Genomic DNA, 21,333 nt, shown 5'->3' on the forward strand with positions numbered 1-21,333 from the left:
GGAATCGGTGGATGCGGATGGGATCATTAGGACAGTGCGTTCTTCTTTCTTCTGTGTCCCGCTGCATGTGGTATTCCCGAGACCCCCCAAGAGGGAGGCGGCGAGAAGTGCGTTGTGAGGGAATGGCCGGCTCGCCTGAGCCACCGAATCTCCCCTTTCTTTGGACGGCTCGGCCAAGCACAAAGGCACAGGAGGATGAGTTGGCCGTTTTGCTTTTCTTGAACCAGGGCTCCAACGCCCGAAAACACAGAGCGTCAACAGATCGCGAAACGCCGCGAGAATGAATGCCGCCACTTGCTGAAACACAGTAACGGCCTGTTTAAGTTATGACGCTCGCCAGACTCTGGGAGGTACAGTCGCGGTCAAAAATACACGGCCCACGGCTCCGGCGCAAGGAGCGGCTGCGGGGCCGCACCGCGGCGCTGCTATCTCCGTCGGGCGCTCACTGCGAGGGTGCGCAGAGTGACGACAAAGCTTCGCCCTCACTCTCCCTTGGGCACGTCACACGACTGATAAATTTCAAGTGCGGCGTTCAGCTGTTTCACGGCTGAGCATGGTTGAGCTCAGTACGAAAGATTGCTCTGCAATTCGCGCTGCGTATGACTTTCGGCGCCGCGTCAGCGTCTGCTCGAATATCTCGTTTTCCCTATGTGCTGACCAGCTAAGGCAGGCGCGCATTCGGAAGAGCGCGCGACGCTTGCTGCTGCGAAGTGTCCGAGTTCAGTTCGCATTTCATATTTACGCGCGTCTCGCGTCCATGTACGCCGCGCTCTAGTGCCCGGCGCTCCGGTGGTTGGCACACGTGCGTTCAGGCTCTCAAGTGAGTGAGTGAGTGAGTGAATAAACGTTAATTGACAAAGTGTGATAAGTCCTGAGAAACGTGAGAGCAGTCCTCCGTCAAGGACCCTTGCGGCCTTCACGTGCTGCTACAATTACACAGCGGGTTATAGCCTACAATTTTTCTCTTACGGTGGCAAAATGCTTGTTGGGCGTAGGAGTTTAGGAGGTTTATAGATACAAAGCGGCTGTAGATGGCACAGGACCGGGTAAATGGAGAATTATGGAAGGGACATTTGTTTAATGGTGGGCAGAGCCAGGCTGACTATGATGAAGGTTTCTGGCACGAATTACCGTCGTTAGTTCCGGGGGTTGCTGAAAAAGCAGCAAAACCATTTAATGTTAATTTACCAACAGTGTTTCGGACCCGCATTTCTGCACGTGATCCCGCATAAAGTGCACGTCCAAGTTAGTGCGCAGTAGTGTGTGGCTACCCCTTATTAACAGCTGGAAGCTAAGAGCACATTCCTTTAAAATCGTGTATTCAAAGTTACAAAAATCAGCGCACGCTCCGGCTGCAATAGAATGCACTAATACATGATCACGAACAAAACAAGGCTTCACCGAGTTCACAGAGGGGGGTCTTGACACGACAATAACTTGTTCTGCCATATTTCTTGAGCGCCCTAATGCCCATGCACCAAGGCTCATCATTCGTGGGCGCGCAGTGCATACGAGAGCGAAGCAGTATCGAGGCGGCAATGGTCAACCGCGCGCACACCTCTTCAGTACGGCCGAGCGGCAAACGAGGCAAAGTGGAGGCGCGCTCCTTCGTACTTGTCGTCAGCCGCGAAACAGCTGAATGGCGCACTTGAAGTTCATCAGTCGTGTGACACGCCCGAAAGAGAGTGAGGGCGAAGTTTTATCGTCATCCGATGCACCCTCGCAGCAAGAGCCCGACGGAGATAGCAGCGCCGCGATGCGGCCCGACAGCCGCTCCTTGCGCCGGAGCCGTGGGCCGCGTATTTTTGACCGCGACTGTACTTCGCTGGGAAAACGAGTCGCATGTGAACGCGGTTCGGCGCTTCCGCTTGTAGGTTGCGGCGGCTCCGGCTTGTTTGTGGCCGATAACTGCCCTAATTCCGGGAGACGCCCTAATGCCCTAATTCCGGGTCCTCGGGAAACTGGCGCACGCGTGCAAATGCTATGATGTGTTTTCATGTGTTTTGTCATGTGTTTTCCAGGCGAGAGAGTTCTTGTTACTCAGTGAAAGTGTTGGGCGTGGCACGTAACCAGTGGGCCTATGTGCAATTTTTGAAGCCAGTTTGACAGTCTTTCTCCGCTATGTACGATGTATGTTTCCGCTCGTATGTTTGGAAGATGGTTCTGAACCTCACCAAAGTTGGAGGTCGTGCCATGCGGTCTGTAAGCCAATCATGTATTGAGGTTACCACGACTGGATAATGAAAAAAGGAGGGCCGGCTCCAACATTTTTCAAACCGGGCCCCGAAGCATAGAAAATTGTACTGGGCTAGGTCAGATTCTCTGCATCTTCGGCTATGCCGAGGAAGGAAGATTTCCCTGCATACAGTTCCGCTTTTCTCTGTTTAATTTGAGGTAAATCTCTTGTATATAAATTGCAGTTCAATTCCTCATTACTTCCCATCGTCGCAGGTCGCCATTACATCGTCTCTAACGGGGTACTCCTGGTGCGAGAAGGAAGACAGCCATCGTATCTTTACTGCATCCTTCCTAACTCTTTGCGCGATTAGTGGCCGATGATTTACCTGCAAGCGTCCAGTGGCTGTGCGAAAAAGTCGTCGCCGGTAGAGGCCACTCTGTTCCTCTTGAGGCAATCGAAAAACCTGGGTCCCTTCCAGCAAGGAAGACCTTCAACAATATCTGGGAAGAGAAGTAAAATGGATAATGTCTGAATAATGGCGGTGACACAACTGAAGAGAGAAGACTACAGAAAACTCCCAGCGTACTTTTGAAAGTAGAGTTAAATTTTTTATGATTTCAACACCAAACATCAAATTTTTCTTTTCAAGAAGGCAATGCTTTTGTCACCAGAGGATTGGCCGACAACCCTTAACTGATAAGGCACGTTTCCTTTCCGCAGTACATCATCTTTCCATGGTAAAACTTGAGGATGTTTGTTTCCTACGAACTGCACCGGCGGTCAGTATTTTCTCGCGACCGCATTTATGTGCACATTATGCTAGTGTCAACTACACATGCAGCACGTAAGACGAAAGTAAACATGGATGCTTTGAATGTCCCGTACCTTTCGATTCTTTTGCGCTATGGTGATTTATATGTTGCTGTACTTTCTATAGCACGCTGGGTCTTCCTGCGTGCACAACGGCGCCTATCTATTCCACGTCATAGACCTTATGGTTCCTTGCAATTTTTTGGAAAAAACCACTTTGTTTGCTCAGCGAGGCCTCACACACTACTGTACTTGCCGCTAGCTATCTTGAATATGAAACTGGTTTGATTTTGAGTGCTTGTAATAAAGTGTTGGTTATAACGACTGGATGTTGAGCAGAGCAGACGATTACTGTTATGCATTTCACACCTACCATGGACAGTCCGTTTGTTCGGAAAATAAACTTTTGAGAGTGCGTGTTGTCTAGTTCTTGCCGGGGGGGAGTCACTATTTCGTCTTTTTTGGCAATTATTTTACCACACAAGACATTCTTATAACGCTCCCCTGGGAGGATTTTCGGGCCAAAGGAACCATTTTCAAAACGGATTTAGGAAGTGGCTGCTCGGCCCAAAGAAAGCAACTCAATAGGAGCACCCATAAAAAATTGGTTCTGGCTTCAATAGTCTATGTTACGTGGTCTTAGCGAAGTCTAAGCATAACAGTGCAGCGACTATAGCCTGCAACCATAAGAGCATTAGGGCTACATGTTTTGTAAAAGAATGGTTGCCTAGAGCGCCCGAAAAACAGGTTCTTTTTAATCCAAAACTCCTTTCCTTTTACAACAGTGGTATGACAGGTGTCGACCTTTCGGATAAAACTGTCAACTGCTAAAACATCGGCATTTGGCAAAAAAACTGTGGTTGGCTGTTGACACGAAAGACTTTAAAATTGTGAACTCCTGAACAACATACTACAAATATAACATTATGTACAGCGCGAAAAATGAAACAGGGGAGCAAACACGCAAACAAACAAGCGGTGACTAACAACTGAAAATTTACTGAACTCGACTATCTTGAGAGTACTGCTACAGTGCACTCAGGCTAATGCGTACATGTGGTTTGGTTTGCTGTTTCTGTTGTTTTTGCTGTGTTTCATGTTTTGTGCCCCCGCACGTGCTGGGTTAAAGCCTTTATAAGCACGAGTATTTCCTAATTAATTTTCAGTTGTTAGTCAGCGCTTTTTGTTTGCGTGTTTCTTCCCCTGTCTTCGTTTATCGCGCTGTACATAATGTTGAACGTTCACCAATTCGCCCAGTTTTCGGTTCTGCTTAAATACACTAAATTGCTGGAGACGAGTCTGCAGACCATATTTGCTTTGGTAAGAACGTTACTCGCCACTACCTACGCCTTGACATGCAGCAACCAGCGGTTTGCAGAGATTCTGGCTCAATCGTGTCTGATGCTTCTTAGAAAATGGGAAAGCTTCCCGCGCATATAAGAATAACTGCGTTGGATGTATAGCGGGAAAATATTCATGATGGCCTGCAAGAAGCTTTATATAACCCTGCTTAAAAATCACGGGCATGTTACAAAATTCATGGGTACGGTTAAAGCGCTCATTGAGGCTATTGGTTTGCAGATGATAGCGGAGCTGGTGCGATGAATTATATTGCACTTGGTGAGCAGTGCTTTCACCACATATGACAGAAACACACAGCCTCTGCCACTCAGCAATTCGCGAGGGGCGCCGCGACGAAAAAATGAACCTCTTCAAAAGAAACCAGGCAAGTTATGAAGCTGTGGAAGCCGGAGAGGCGGTGGTTTCTGCGTACCTTTTCAAATGGTCAACTGCGGCGGTAGCCCAGCGGTTGCCCACCTCGTGAGGGGGCCGGATGGGTCTTTCAGTGCATGGTGGTCGGTCCCGACTTCAAACGGGCGGTCGTAGAGGACACGGCGGAGCTTGCTAAGAGCCCGACCTATCGCCAGCCACTCTTTTTCAGTGACCGAGTAATTAGATTCAGCCTTTGTGATGGTGCGGCTGTCATAGGCAAAGACGTATTCAACGAAGCGAAATTTGCGTTGCGCTAGTGCGGCACCGAGGCCTACCCCACTGGCGTCAGTATGGACCTCGGTAAGGGCGGTCCGGTCGAAATGGCGCAGCATCGGCGGGGCGATGGCGATATGGCGCAAGGAATCGAATGCGTCGTCACTCACTGAGGACAATTGCGAAAGGTCAGTACTGGCAGAGAGAATTTGCGTCAGAGGTGAATCAATCGAGGCAAAGTTGCGTAGCCTACGGAAGTAGGAGCGCAGACCTAGGAATCTGAGCAGTTCTTTCATAGAAGTAGGTCGAGGAAACAGCACAGCACGAAGTTTGGCCGGGTCCGGGTGGACACCGTCCTTGGAGACAACGTGCATAGAAGGGTAAGTTGGCGTGGGGCAAAATGAGACTACTTTATCAGAAGGGCCGGTCAAAAGGTGCTTCAAGCGGTAGAGGTGAGTGTCAAAATCAGGCGACAATACGACAATGTCGTCGAGGTAACCGAGACAACTCTTCCGCATTAGTCCATGCAGAATTGTATCGATCATCCTCTCAAAGGTTGCAGGAGCATTACAAAGGCCGAAAGGCATCACAGTAAATTCATATAGGAAGTCTGGGGTTACAAAGGCGGTATTGGACAGTGCGACGCAATGCACTGATTTTAATTTGCCGCTTTTCAATTCATTTCACGACAGAGGAGTAGAGCGGGGCAAGCGGAAGTGGTGACGTCATGCTGCGCAAGCGCAGCTCGTCGGCAGTTGTTGCTTGGCGGCAGATCACACTGCTTCGACGTCCTTTCGTCTGATGTGACGTCATCATCCAGTTTTCCTTGTTATTGAGCAGTTTTTACCCAAATTATAGATTTTTCGGTGATGGTAAGTGCTAAGTACTCTTAATTACACATTTTCAATCTAATTTGACACAAATGAATGAACTTAGAAACACAGTGAACAATCTCGAAGCTTATTCTCGTAGGCAGAACATTGAGATACATGGAATTAAGAAAGCAGACAAGGAGGATCTGGTATCTGAATTGAAGTCACTTGCAAACAGGTTGGAAATCCCGGAAGAAACTGTTGAATGTGTAGAAGCCGTACACAGATTGCCGGCCAGAGATGACAAAGTTCCTGTAATTCTTGTCAAATTCAAGTCAATGAGTGACCGTGAGCTCTGGCTTCGAAAGCGCTACACACTGAGTGACGAGAACATTTACATCAATGAGAACTTAACTGCCTATACTAAAAAGCTACTGTGGCTCGCTAAAAACGCTGCCAAGATAAAATCATACAAATATGCTTGGGCAAAGAATGGACACGTGTTCATGAGGAAAGTGGAGGGTTCTACTGTGATAAAGATACAGAATGAAGACGATATCAACAAACTGCAATGAACATGTGCGAACAGTTTGATTCATTTCCTGAATGGAATGAACACAGAGATCGCGTCTTCACGACGTCATGTTCAAAACCTGTACTCGACCTCGTACATGTAAATATCAGGAGCATTAGAAAGCACTGGGACCAGCTAAATGTCTACTTGTGTCAGTTATTAAAGCATTTAGACGTTGTGGTGTTAACTGAAATAAATGTAAATAAGCCAGAGGCTCTCGGGTTTATATTGCAGGGTTTTCAGTCATTCTCGCTCTGTCGTTCCTCAGGTAGAGGTGGCGGCGTCTTAGTGTTTGTTAAAGATGCATGGTTTGTTGAGGAATTAACTTGCACTTTTATGGCTGCAGAGGTTCTTGCGCTTTCTGTTAGTAATCATGATGAATCTTTTGTGGTTATTACTGTCTACCGTCCGCCTAACTCTGACCTGCAATTATTTCTTTCTGAACTTTCCTGCTTCCTGTGCAAACATTCTCAGAGTAATGTCATATTAGCGGGAGACCTTAACATTAACATTCTACAGCCAAAGAAAAGTGGTGTTGAGGATTATCTCGATTTATTAGCTGGTTATGGCATTGACAATACTATTCGTAGTTATACTCGAGAGGAATTTTCTGGTGCCCGGCTTACTCAGTCTTGTATTGATCACATTGCTGTAAGATGCCCAACATTAGACTTAATGGCTGCAGTGATACGAGAAAAAGTGGCAGATCATTATTTTCAGGCTCTTTGTTTGGTCAGCAGCGAACCTGTAACACCAATGTCGACTGTACGTACAATAACCATACTAGACGACCGACGTGTAAATGGCTTGATCCAGAACTTTGACTGGGAAAGCTTAACAATACATCATCACACGGACGCATATGATTTGCTTGTTAAGAAATTCAACGAAATTTACTCATGTTCCATGAGAGAGGTGAAGCAAAAACTAAGAAACCCTGAAAAGAAGTGGATAACAAATGACATGTTGGCGTTATCGTTTGAAAAAAGCAAGCTTTGGCAACTTTGTAAGAGTAGTCCCTCCGACACTGAGTCGCAGAAGTTGTATCGTACAGTTCGGAATAAGCTTACATCAAAGTTAAGATTTGGAAAGCGGCGGTTTTACTCTGCTGAGTTTGTAAAATGCCGCGGTAGTATGAAAAAAACGTGGGGACTTCTTCATGGCATAATGGGTAAAACTAAGAACAAAAATCTAAATACTGAATTAAGCCGTACCTTTGGCAGCGAAAGTAATCAATCTACGGCGGACTCGTTCAGCGAACAGTTTGCTACATCTGTGAAGGACTTAAAAGCACAACCGCAAGCGCCTCCGGCGCCATACAACGGTCCAAACGTATCAAACTCTGCGTACTTACCGACGGTTGATGACACTGAGTTATGGAATATTCTTCAGGTCCTCCCACTGAGCAAACCTCCTGGATACGATAAGATCAGACTACGAGATGTAAGAAATAATTACAGCAAACTAAAAATTGTGCTCCTGCATATTCTTAACGGTTGCTTCTCAACAGGGGAAATACCACAAGGTATGAAAATATCCGTTATACGGCCCATCTATAAGTCGGGCAAAAAAACTGATAAGAGGAACTACCGACCAATCGCTATATTGCCTACCATTACTATTTTAATGGAGAAAATCGTATATCAGAGCATGTTGTCGTTTTGTGACAGATTTGATATCCTAAATGGCACACAGTATGGCTTCCGGCGCGAGACTAGCACTGTAGATCTTCTAGAAGATTGTTGTGACAATATTAACATGCATATAGATAGAAATGAGATTGTCCTTGGATTGTTCTTAGACTTAACCAAAGCTTTCGACACAGTGGACCACGGAATTCTGTTGCAGAAATTAGAGAACATTGGATTTCGCGGACCTTACCTCATATTTTTCTCAAACTACCTTTCAAATCGTGTTCAGGTTGTGCGAGTCAAAGATAATTTCAGCGACTTCAAACCTCTTCTATATGGCGTGCCACAAGGCTCCGTTTTAGGACCTTTCCTTTTCAATATTTATGTAAATGACTTGGCATATCTTAGACTGAATTCGGTACTTTACCAGTACGCTGATGACACAGCGCTCCTTGTTCCGAATGAGTCGTACAACAGGGCTGCAGAGCTGCTACAAGCGGATGTTAAAAAAGTGTGTGATTGGTTTTCAGGTAACCAGATTTACATTAACAAGCAGAAAACGGCTCTGGTTTGTTTTCGAAATCCGCACAAAAAGGTCACATTAAAGGAATCTGTTATTGTGCACGGTACTTTCTGCCCTAGATGTCAATGTGTTTCACTGCCCTTGTCTGAAAGAGTCAAATATCTAGGTATTCATCTCGACGCCAACATGTCTTGGTCTTTTCATGTTGAGCATCTCATCAAACGACTCCGTGTAACTTCTATGTATCTTTACAGAATGAAATTCAATACTTCTGTTAGGTTGCGTCAGCTTGTGTTTAAGGCTATAGGAGAGTCTATATTAAGGTATGGTGTCACTGTTTATGGCTCATGTGCGTTGTCTAGAAGGAGCCAAATCGATAGATTACTACACAGAATTTCCGCAAACATTTTGTATGGCACGTCTAAGGAGACCTTAGATAGTGCTGAAAGAATGATTGCAGCTGATGTGTACTTCATTCAAGATTTATTTACACATGTAGTAATTAGTAGAAACTACTTTTCTAATAACTTTAAGCTTCCTGTGAACAAACCTAAAATACTAAGAAAAGTAGAGTCGTTTAAGCTTCCCAAGATATATACACACTATGGAAAAAGGTGCCGAATGTTCTACATCCCATTCCTTTTTAACCAGCTTCCAACAAAAATACTATCATTGCAGACTATCAAAGAGGTCAAATCACAAGTAAAATCCTGGCTAGTTACGTCTAGAACCTTTAAAACGGTACACTGACATAATAGCTCGAAACACTTTGAAGGTCTTGTTGATATGTGTTACGAAGCACGGTTGCTTTTTTGTTGTTGTTGTTGTTGTTGCATCCTCATAATCTATGTATTTAACCTACTTTTTCAGTGTGTACAAGTGTGATTGTTGTTCCTATCAATATATGTTTTTTTTCTTTTTTTTCTCTCTTTTATATTGCAAACCATGTAATTTTGTCTGTACTGAGTCTGCACTTTGTTTGATTGCCGTGGCCCGCCCACAAGCGCCCTGTCTTGCGCTTCCGCGGGCACACATACTTCCATGTGTAAATATGACAAAATAAATATGTATGTATGTATGTATGTATGTATGTATGTATGTATGTAAATCGGCGTTTTTGTGCGTATTCTGTGATGATTTTCAGTATGCTGTGACGACATCCGGTGGATGTGACGTCACATCCTTCCAGTCGCTATATCGACGTCCGCACTACATCGACGCATTTCGTTTTCTTTGTTTTTTCGCTATAATTGGCTATAATTACTTAACTAATCACTCTACAGTCATAAAACTTTGCGTCCGGGTTACCTTTTGTACCCTCTATCTGATGCTGGCATTTGTTTTCTCCCATCGTAATTAGTTGCCGCGTTATTCGTGGAAGACAGCGTTACACCGAACGTGGCCTTGGTCGCGAGTATGAGCCATAAAAGGCTTTCGCCTTAATATAAATTGAGCGGCTTAAAATCCTTAACCGGCACATGGGCTTTGAGGGAGGCTGTAGTGGAGGGCTCTGGATTAATTTAGACCGCCTAAGGTTCTTTAACGTCCGCTCACATTGCACACCATACGGGCGCCTTTTTTCTTCGCCTACATCAAACGCGGTGTCCGTATCCAGGACTGAACCATGGTTTTCCGTTGCTGACCACTGATCCACCGCGGCAGATAGCAAAAAGATGGGAATGACTGAACACCAAAGGGCAGAGCTATATACCGGACGTTTCAGTGAACACTTTCAAATATTTTGAAAAATAGGCTTTTTGGGCTAAACATATGGCTTTTGTGGAAAAGTTTTAGCAGTGCTTGCGGACACAAGAAAACAGGTGAATCGTATTAAGTATAAGCTTTTTAATAATTAAGGTTTTAACTTCTAGAGTTAGGCATCTCGCTACAAGTAGAGAATTGTAGGCGGTCTTTAGCAATAGCCATGTCTGTTTTTAGAATTTCCAAAACACGAGTACCCTGGGCGCTGTGGGTCGATTTACTTTTTCGTGTAGTTACGTCCACTGGATAGGGTGCTTTGCCTGCATGCTTTCGAAAGGGCATGTATTTTCGCTAGATGCAGCTAAATGTTTTAGAGACACAGGGGCAAGGTAATTGCGTTTTAGAAATTATAATTCCTGATATGGCTATTACTAACGACCGGCTACAATTCTCTAATTGCACCCAGTTGCCTATTTGCTATAGTTAAAAAGTTGGTTATCAGAGATTAGCTGACCACTTTCATATTAGGAGAATTCATAGGCATTCCGGGGCCCGCCAACATGCACTACAATGCAGAAAAAGCCATAGTTTCCCCCAAAACCTAGTTTTTAAAATTTTAGAAAGCTTTCCTTGAACACCTGTTATGTAAGCCTCAGACGATGGGGTTAGTGAGGTTAAGAGGACAGATGAGGCGTATACAGTACTAAGGGGCGGGCATGTACTGTGCTATCGTGGATTAGCAGACAGACGAGAATAGATGTGGGATTCCTCATCAGTCATGATATACCTGGCAACATGGAGGAGTTTTATGGTATCAACGAGAGGGTGGCAGCTATTGCAATCAGGCTTAATAAGAGGTACAAGCTGAAGGAGGTGCAGGCCTACGCGCCTACATCCAGCCATGATGACCAGATCGTTGAAAGCTTCTATGAAAATGTGGAATCGGCGATAACCAAAGTAAAATCACTCCACACTGTACTGATGGGTGACTCCAATGCGAAAACAAGGTAGGCACGAAGCAGGCTGGAGATAGATCACTATGGCATAGGTTCTAGGAATAACGGGGGAGAGTTATTAGTAGAGTTTGCAGACAGAAATAGTTTACGGATCATGAATACCTTCTTCCGCAAACGAGCAAACAGGAAGGGGATGTGGATGTGCCCCAATGATGACACTAAAAATAAAATAGACTTCATACTGTGCGCTCACCCTGGCATCGTAGAGGATGTGGAGGACCTCGGCAAGGTTCGTTGTAGTGACCGCAAAATAATTTCGATTGTAGCGATTGTAGCGACAACAGAATGGTAAGGTCTTGTTTTAGCTTAGATTTGAAGACGGAACGAAGGAGACTAGTGAAGCGGAAAGCTGTTAACGAGTTAGCGTTAACCCATTATGGAGCAAGAAAAATCTAACCCAGGAATTTTCTTCATTTTTAGCGCACAATTATCCCTTATGAGGAAAAGGAGATCACTGAAACTTTGGTTACGATTTCTTCATTCGTTCTCACGTTACACCGGCGCACTTTTTACAGTACGTTAGCTCATTCCCATAGAAGTTAAGTGTCACCGCAGTTGTTCTAATTTGCGCGGGAAGCTTTCTCCTTTTCAAAGGAGCATCAGACACGATTGAGCCAGTGTGTCTGCTAACCACTGGTTGCTGCATGCCAAGGCGTACTTAATGACTGGTAACGTTCTTACCAAAACAAAAATAGTCAGCAGAATCGCCTCTAACAGTCTAGGTAAATTGCCCAGGCGTTCACAATAGCAAATTTGAGCTTTCGTGTCAACAGCCACCCCGTCCCCTTTTTTTCCCTAATCCCGATGTAATAGCAGTCGACAGCTTCATCCATAAGGTCGACACCTGTCATAAAACTGTTGTAAAAGGAAAGGAGTTTGGAATAAAAAAGTCCTGCTTTTCTTCACTCTTGGCGACCACCCCTTAACAAAACATGTAGATATATATTGCACAGGGACATTCCATATATAGTGACTACTGTGTTGTCCTTAAACTTCAATGAAAGCACGTAACCAGCACTACTGAAGCAAGAACCAATTTTTCTTGGCTGCTTCTATTCCGTTGCTTTCTATGGGCCGAGTGCACACTTCCTGAACCCGTTTTGGCGAAAGGTTCCTGTAGCCCGAAATTCCTCAGGCCGAGAGTTACAAAAATGTCTTGACTGGTATAAAATTTGTAAAAAAAGACGGAATGGTCACTAAGCGTTGAAATCACCTCACGCATCGAACGCACAACACACGCTTCTAAATGTTTCTCTTACGAACTGAAGGACTTTCCACAGTAGGTGTGAAATGCATAAGAGTAATCTGCTCAGCAGAACATCCACTTTTTATAACCGAAACTTTATTATAACCAACAAAAGCCACTTAGATTCACACCACCGCAATATCCAGGATAGCTAGCAACAAGTGCGACAATATATGAGCCCTCGCTGAGCAGGCAAAGTTTTTGTCCGAACAACTGCACGGAAACATGAGGTCTATGACCTAGAACAGATAGGCGCCGTTGTGCACACGGGAAGACCCAGTGTACTGTAGGAAGTAGACCAGGATATAATTCATCACAGCGCGACAAAAACCCAAAGGTTCTAGACATTCAAAGCATCCATTGGTTGACTCTGTCGTTCGTGCTGCTCTATACTTTAAAGTAGCATAAAATGTACATCCTTGGAGCATCGAGAGAATTATAATTCAGCGACATCCGATGCAGTTCATGAGAAAAAATTATCCTGAAGTTTCACTACTAAAAGATGACACACTGAGGAGAGGAAACGCGCCTTCTTAGTAAAGGGGCATCGGCCGATCCCCTGGTGATCACCTACTTGGAAAGAAGAATTCAGTATTTACTGTTGAATTCACAAAAAAATTAACTGCACTTTAAAAGTACGCTGGGCGCTAATGGGTTAAGAGGGAAAGTAGAAGAATCCACGATTTCGCAGCAGAACGGATCTTGCGCTTTAAGTGAAGATGACGACCGTAATGTTGAAACAATGAACAATCGAACAATCGTCTCACAGATATCATAACGGAGTGCGCCGCAGAAGCAGGTGGGAGGATGGTTCGACAGGATACAGGCAAGCTATCTCAGGAGACTAAAGATCTGATTAAGAAGCGCCAAAGCATGAGGATGTCGAACTCCACAGACAGGATAGAACTAGCAGAGCTATCGAAGTTAATAAATAAGAGCAAGGTAGCCGACATAAGGAAGTTTAACATGGAGAAAATCGAGCATTCTGTAAGGAGCGGAGGTAGCCTAAAAGCTTTGAAGACGAAACTCCGCATAGTAAAAACCAGATATATGCGCTAAGAGACAAAGAGGACAATGTCATTAGCAATGTGGATAAGATAGTTAAAGTAGCCGGAGAGTTCTACACAAATCTATAAAGTAGCCATTGTAATCTGAATGTTACTGAGGCAGTAGAGCAAAGCAATGTGATAACCCGCCAGTAACGAAGGAAGAAGTAAAGGAGGAAGTGTTCCTGGTATGCTCACGTGGATCATGTGGTTACCAAAGCCGGTAGGGCGCTAAATTTTATACTGCGAAGTTTAAGGTTTTCGCAGCCAAACCTCAAGAAAACTGCTTTTCCCGCGTGTGTTCGACCTATCATGGAATATGCGTGTTTTGTATGGTACCCTGCACATCAGCTGTTAATTGAAAAACTCGAGAAAATTCATAGCAGAGCAGCAAGGTTCCTCTTGGGCAGGTACGGGCGAAGGAATAGTTGTACAGCAATGAAAAAAGAATTGCAATGGGAACACTCGTTTCCCGTAGAAGAAAATTTAGGCTAAAATTGCTGCACATAATAGTTCACGGAAAGAAGGGGATTGATTTTGCAAGGTATTTAAAACAGCCATTTTACGTTTCTCAACGACATGACCATTCCCGTAAAATTAGAGAGTACCGTACGAGGACGAAGTTGTTTGCAAATTCATTTTTTTGTTAAAAGAGTGCAACAGTCGAACCGGTTTTCCGAAATGCAAGTGTGCTCTGCAAGTGAAGATGTATTTTTTTCCAATCTGTAACCCCCCTGGTATAACGCCTTCGGGTAAATGCGGGGTAACTCTTGAATAAAGAATAAAGCCTTAGGAGCAATGCAAAGGGGGAAAGCAGCTGGTGAGGATCAGGTAAAATCAGATTTGTTGAAGGACAGATGAGATATTGTGCTAGAAAAACTTGCCACCGTGTATGATCTCGAGTGTACCAGGAGCTTGGAAGAACGCTAACATTGTCTTCATAAGAAAGGAGACGTCATTCATAACGTCAACATTCATAAGAAAGGAGACGTCAAGGACTTGAAGAATTGCAGACCGATCAGCTTACCGTCCGTTGCCTACAAGGTATTTGGTAAGGTAATTGCTAATAGAATCTGGACAACCTTACACTTGAATAAACTAAACGATATGGCAGGCTTTCGTAAAGGATACTCGACAACATATATTCATACTATCAATCAGGTGATAGAGAAATGCGCAGAAAATAACGAACCCTTATATATATAGTCTTCATTGATTACGAGAAAGGTTGGTTGGTTGGTTGGTTTATGGGGTTTAAAGTCCCAATGCGACTAAGGCTATGAGAGACGCCGTAGTGGAGGGCTCCGGAAATTGCGACCACCTGGGGTTCTTTAACGTGCACTGACATCGCACAGTACACGGGCCTCGAATTTCTCCTCCAAAGAAATTCAACCGCCGCGGCCGGGATTGAACCCGCGTCGTTCGGGCCAGCAGCCGAGCACCATAGCCACTGAGCCACCGCGATGCGGCAATTACGAGAAAGCATTTGACTCAGTGGAAACCTCAGCAGTCATGCAGGCATTGCGGAATCATGGTGTAGAAGAGTGTTATGCGCAAATTTTGAACATATTTCTAATGGTTGCACTGCTACCTAGTCCTCCATAAAGTCAGCAATAAAAATCCAATAAGGAAGGGTGTCAGGCAGCGAGACACGATCTCGCCAATGCTATTCACCGCCTGCTTGCAGGAGGCATTTCGGACCCTCAAAACGGGAACAGTTCAGGATAAGAGGCCATGGAGAATAACTAAGTAATTCGTGATTCGTTGATCACATTGCCTTGCTAAGCCACTCAGGACGTAACTGCAAAGCATGATCAATAATTTGGACAAGCAGAGCTGAGCTGAATGGTGGGGAGAAAAATTAACACGCAGAATACCAAAGTAATGCTCAACAGCCTAGCAAGGTAACAGCAGTTTGCATTTGGTAGCGAGGTGCTGGAAGTAGCAAGAAAATATGTCTACTTTGGGCAGGTAGTGACCGCTGATCTTGATCATGAGAGGGAAATAACTAGCAGAATAAGAGTGGTGTGGAGCGCATATGGCAGGTTCTTTCAGGTAATGAATAGAAGTTTTCCAATATTCCTCAAGAGGAAAGTATACAACAGCTGTATCTTGTCGCTACTCGCCTATGGGGCAGAAACGTGGAGGATAACAAAGAGGGTTCAGCTTAGGTTAGGGACAACGCAAAGAGCTATTGAAATAAAAATGATAGGTGCAGAGTTAAGAGATCGGAAGTGGGCGGAGTGGGTGAGGGAACAAACGGGGGTTAATGACATTCTCCTCGAAATCAAGAGGAAGAAAGGTCTTAGGCAGGGCATGTAATGCGAAGGCAAGATAACCACTGGTCCTTAAGGGTAACGGAGTGGATTCGAAGAGTGTGCAAACGTAGTAGGGGGTGGCAGAAAATTAGTTGGGCGGATGAGATTAAGAAGTTTGCGGCGATACAGTGGCCGCAACTGGCAAAGGGCAGGGTTAATTTGAGAGACTCGGTCGAGGCCTTTGCACTGCATTGAGCCTGGTCAGGCTGACGATGATCGTTGCGTTGATGATGGGGACCGGCTAAATTTTTTGCCTTCGTTGTTTTCTGCGTAGGTATAGCCATCATTGTTGCGTATTGTTGCATAGCCATCATTGTTTGATCATTGTTGCGTATGCTACGCGAGGAAAACTGAGCTACAATTTTCTCATTCGCCCACTTCATCGCGACCCCGGAACTTTCTGAACGCTTGGCAGCGTTTTCTTTTTGCCTCTTAATACTTCTTTCGCACCCTTGGAGCAGAAAAAAAGGTCTCTTTGGCGTACAGGAGTCGGCCGCTATTGGTAAAAGAGGGTGAATGACTCGCGCAATCTAAAAAGCACACTTACAACCGGGCCGACGACAGAAGCATTCCGTCTTAGGTGACCTTTATGGGTGGTTTGCGGCGCCCCTCCTCGATCATGAAAATTGGCATTACCACGCATCGTTTTTTGCTACCTAAAATATTTGTACCATCCTTCCTTGGTAATTTCGTGACCTTTTCCTGCGAGGGCTACAGGTTCTTGGCTGCTGTTGCTGACTTACCTTTATTTTGAGTTGTATCCTAATACTGAGGTGGCATTCAGGGGCCGATGGCATTCAGCATAGTGCACGGCTCGGGATAAATTTAAGCTGCTCGGTGTTTTCCAACGTGCGCTCACACCGCACGTTGGAAAACACCAAGCAGCTTAAGTTTATCCGGAGCCGTGCATTATGGCAGCCCTTCTAGCCCATGTGGAGCCGTGTGTGTGCGTGCGCTTGCGTGCGTGTTTGCGGGAGCTCCACGAATAATTCGCGAAGTTTATACGCTAGATTATTTAATAACATTCTTGATTTTTGTTTTCTTTGCATTTTTTACAACAGTAGTCCTGATCAGCAGTGGTACAAAGGTATGATGTAGCACGGTATCGCTCAATTGGAGGCTCAAATCGACAACGAAACGTGGGAGAAACTTTACTTCAGTAGCCGAATGGTTAGAGCCACAAGACTGAACTAAACCTTTTCATTCCATTCTGCAGTAAATGTGTGCCTTATTTGTAGAAAAAGGGCAGCAGGCTATTGGCATGAAAAAATCATCTGGGCAAGCGCTAAAATGTGACGCAGAGCTCAGCGCCATCTTTTTGGCAACGGGACCATGGCATGGAAACAGACTCCTCGAAAACGGAAAATGCTGGGGCACAGCTCGGCGCCAACATCTCTTCGGCAATGGGACATTGTCATGGCAAAAGACTCTGGACAAGCGGAAAATGCTGGGGGAGAGCTTGACGCCAAAACCTATTGGGGAATGGGACAATGGCGAGGAAACACACTGCGGGCGAACGGATAAATGCTGAGACAGAGTTCCGCGCCAACACTGCTGTGCAACAGGACAGTTGGGGGGCCTGACTCCGGGCAAACGGAGATGTTGATGCATAGATCGGCGACAACACACTTGGGGGACAGGACAGCGGCATAGGAACAGGCACCAGCCAAACGGAAAACGCTGAGGCACAGCACGTCAACACATTTGGTCAACAGAACAGTGGCATGGGTACACACTATGCGCAAACGAAAAATGCTGAAGCAAAGCTCGGCATCAACGTCTATCTCCTTGAAAGTGGGGCAACGTCGTCCCAACAGACTCCCGCGAAGCAGAAAATGCTTAGGAAGATCACGACGCCAACATATCTTCAGCGATTCTACAATCGAATGGCAACGGTCTCCGGGGAAAGTGGAAATGCAAAGGCAGAAATCAGCACCAACAGTCTTTGGCAACAGAACAGTGGCGTTAGAAGAGACTGCTGGCAAACCGATAAGGTCGATCAGAGATTGGCGTCATCTCTTCGGCAACGGGATAGTATCATAGAAACAGACTCCGTGCAAACAGAAAATGCTGAGACACAGCATGGCGCCAATACTCTTGAGCAACAGGATAGTGGCAAGAGAACAGATACTGTGATACCGTGGAAATGGGAAATGCTAAAGCACAGCTTGGCGCCAGCATCTCTTCGGCAGAGGGACAGTGTCATGGTAAAAGCTTCCTTAAGCGGAAAATTCTGACGCAGTGTTCGGCACCAGCATCTCTTTGGCAATAGGATGGTTTCATGGCAAGAGACTCCGAGCAGGCGGAAAATGCTGAGGCAGAGTTAGGAGCCAACATCTTTTTGTTAATAGGACGATGACATGCAAACAGACTACGGGAAGCGGCGAGTGTTCAGGCAGAGCACGGAGTCCACACTTTTGTACAACAGCCCAGTGGTATGGGTAACGACTATGCGCAAACGGAAAATGCTGAAGCACAGCTCGACTCCAACATCTACCTTCTGGGAAGTCAGACAGTGCCCTGGCAAGTGACTCCCGCGAAACAGAAACTGCTTAGGCAGATCACGGCGCCAAAAACTGTTCGGCGATTGGAAAAGGGAATGGCAACAGACTCCGAGGAAACTGGAAAGGCCAAGGCAGAGATCGGCGCCAAAGGTCTTGGACAACAGGACAGTAGCATGAGAACAGATGGCAGGAAAACCGGTACGGTGAGGCAGAGCTCGGCGCCAACATCTCTTCAGCAATGCGACAACAGTGTCTTGGCAACCCTGTCCGGGGAAGCGGAAAATTCCGACGCAGTGGTCGGCGCCAGCATCTTTTGGGCAGCGTTACAGTGGCATGGCAACAGACTGCGGGCAAAGGAAAAATGCCGAGGCAAAGTTACGCGCCAACACTCTTGTGCAAAAAGGCAGTGGCATAGGGAATGACTCTGAGCATACAGACAATGCTGAGGAAGACTGGCGCCAACACTATTGGAAAACAGGACAGTAGCATGGGTACAGACTATGGGCAAACGGTAAATACTGAGGCAAAGCTCGACCCCAGTATCTCTTCGGGAATAGGAAAGTGGCATGGAAACAGAGAACGGGCAAATGGGAAATGCTGAGCCAGAGCTTGGCGCCAACATCTCCTCGGCAATGAGACAGTGTCATGGCAACAAATTCCTGAAGCGGAAAATTCTTACGAAGAGCTTGGTACCAACATCTCTTTGGAAATAGGATGGTTTCATGGCAACAGACTCCGAGCAGGTGGAGAATGCTGAGGCATAGTTAGGAGCCAACATCTTTTGGCTAATGAGACAGTAGCATGGCAACAGACTTCGGGCAAGTGCAAAACACTGAGGCAGAGCTCCGTGCCAACACTATTGGGCATCAGGACAGTGACATGGGAACAGACTCTGGGCAAACAGAAAATGCTGAGAAAGAGCTCGGTGCCAACATCTCTTTGGCAATGGGTTAGTGTCAAGGCAAGAGACTCCAGCCAAGCGGAAGATGCCGAGGCGGTGCTTGGCGCCATCATCTTTTGGGCGATGGGACAGTGACATGGCAACAGACTCTAGGAAGCGCAAAATCCTGATTCAGAGCTCGCTCGGTGCCAACACCTCTTGGGCAATGTCACAGTGGCATGGCATCCGACTCGGGGCAAAGGGAAAATTCTGCTGCAGCGCTCGCCACTAACATTCTTGAGCAACAAGACAGTGGCACAGGAACAGACTTCAGACAACCGGGAATGCTCAGGCAGAGCACGGCGCAGACATCTCTTCGACAAAGAAACAGTGTCATGACAACAGATTCCGGGCAAGCGAAAAATTCTGATCAAGGGTTCGGCACCAACGTATTTTGGGCAATGGGGCAGTGGCATGGCAAGACACAATGGGCGAACGGATAATTTTGAGACAGACGTCGGTGCTCACACTCTTGGGCAACAGGACTGTGGCATGCGAACAGACTCCGGTCAGACAAAAAATTCTGACGCAGTACTCGGCGCGAATACTTCTTGGGCAGTGGGACAGTGGCATGGCAACAGACTCCGGACCAACGAAAAATGTTGAAGGAGAGCTCGGCGCCAACACGCTTGGGCAACAGGAAAATGGCATCGGAAAAGACTGGGCAGATGCAAAACGATGAGGCAGAGCTTGGCGCCGATATCTTTTGGGCAATGGAACAATGGAATGACAACAGACTCCGGACAAATGAAAAATGCTGAGACAGAGTCCGGCACCAAGCTCTCTTCGGCAATTGGACATTGTCATGGCAACATACACCTGGCAAGCGGAAAATCCTGAGGCAGAGCGTGGCGCCGACATATCTTGGGCAACTGGACAGTGGCGTGGCAACAGAGTCCGTGCAATGGGAAAATACTGAGTCAGAGCTTAATGAGAACATCTTTTCGGCAATGGGACATGGCATAACAACCCCCTCGGGCAAACGGGAAATATTGATGCAGAGCTCGGCGCCAACCCTCTTTGGGAACAGGACAGTTGCATGACAACAGATTCCGGGCAAACGTTAACCGTTGAGGCGGACATGGCAGCAGACTCTGGGAAAAGGGAAAGGACTGAGGCAGAGCTTTGCGCCAGTATCTTTCGGGCAATGGGACAGTGGCATGACAACCCCATTGTACAAACGTAAAATGTTGAGGCAGAGCACGGCGCGAACACTCTTTGAGAACAGCACAGTGGTATGGGAACAGACTACGGGCAAATGGAATATTCTGACCCAAAGCTAGGCGCCAACAACTCTTGGGCAATGGAACAGTGGCAAGGCAACAAACTCCGAGCAGATGGACAATGCTAAGTCAAAGCTCAGTGCCAACGTATTTCTGGCAATGGGATAGTGGCATGGCAACAGACTCCGGACAAGCGGAAAATGCTCAGGTGGAGTTTGGCGCCAATACCTCTTGGGCAGTGGGACAGTGGCATGGCAGTAGATTCCGAGCAAACAGAAAATGCTCAGGCAGAGCACGGCACCAATATCTTTTGGGCAATGGGACTGTGGCATGCCAAAAGACCCCCAAGAAACGAAAAATGCTGAGGCAGAGCTTGGTGCCAACATCTGTTGGGCAACTGGAGAGTGGCATGGCAACAGACTCCTGGCAAGCAGAAATTGCTCACGCGGAGCTCGGCACCAATACCTTTATTTTTTATTTTTCGGACTGTATTTCTTTTTATTTTTTTAGTTTTTAGTTTTATTTTTTCGGACTATAACCGTTCACATAGCGTGACACTCATGAAAAATGCATTGTCATACCACCCCTTGAGACGCGCAGAAAAGTGTCACGACTGAGCCTTTTCTTTAAAATTTTTCACACGAACGAATGCCTAACAAGAGCACTGTTCATTCCACCTACATACATTTCATCACGCGTTGATCATCCGCACAAGGTCGGCATCCCACTTTGCCGCACTACTGCTTGCTTGGCATCTTTCATTCCCAGGACGTCATCGGAGTGGAACCACCTACCTGCAGCCTTACTTACTACTAACAACATTG

At 46.1% G+C, this 21,333-nt stretch overlaps 1 protein-coding gene across 1 annotated transcript in view; it reads right to left on the reverse strand.

Moving 5' to 3' along the window:
* The window catches only part of LOC149345289 (uncharacterized), a 76,058-nt gene that overhangs the window by 13,392 nt on the left and 41,333 nt on the right, over positions 1-21,333 (reverse strand). The window contains exon 5 of the mRNA XM_089542744.1: positions 2,565-2,679. Within this exon, the coding sequence (XP_089398870.1) occupies positions 2,565-2,679 (115 nt within the window). The remainder of the gene's footprint in view (positions 1-2,564; positions 2,680-21,333) is intronic.

The sequence above is a fragment of the Amblyomma mixtum genome, chromosome 5 (assembly GCF_055824585.1).
Source record: "Amblyomma mixtum isolate Tamu chromosome 5, ASM5582458v1, whole genome shotgun sequence".
Lineage (NCBI taxonomy): Eukaryota > Metazoa > Arthropoda > Arachnida > Ixodida > Ixodidae > Amblyomma > Amblyomma mixtum.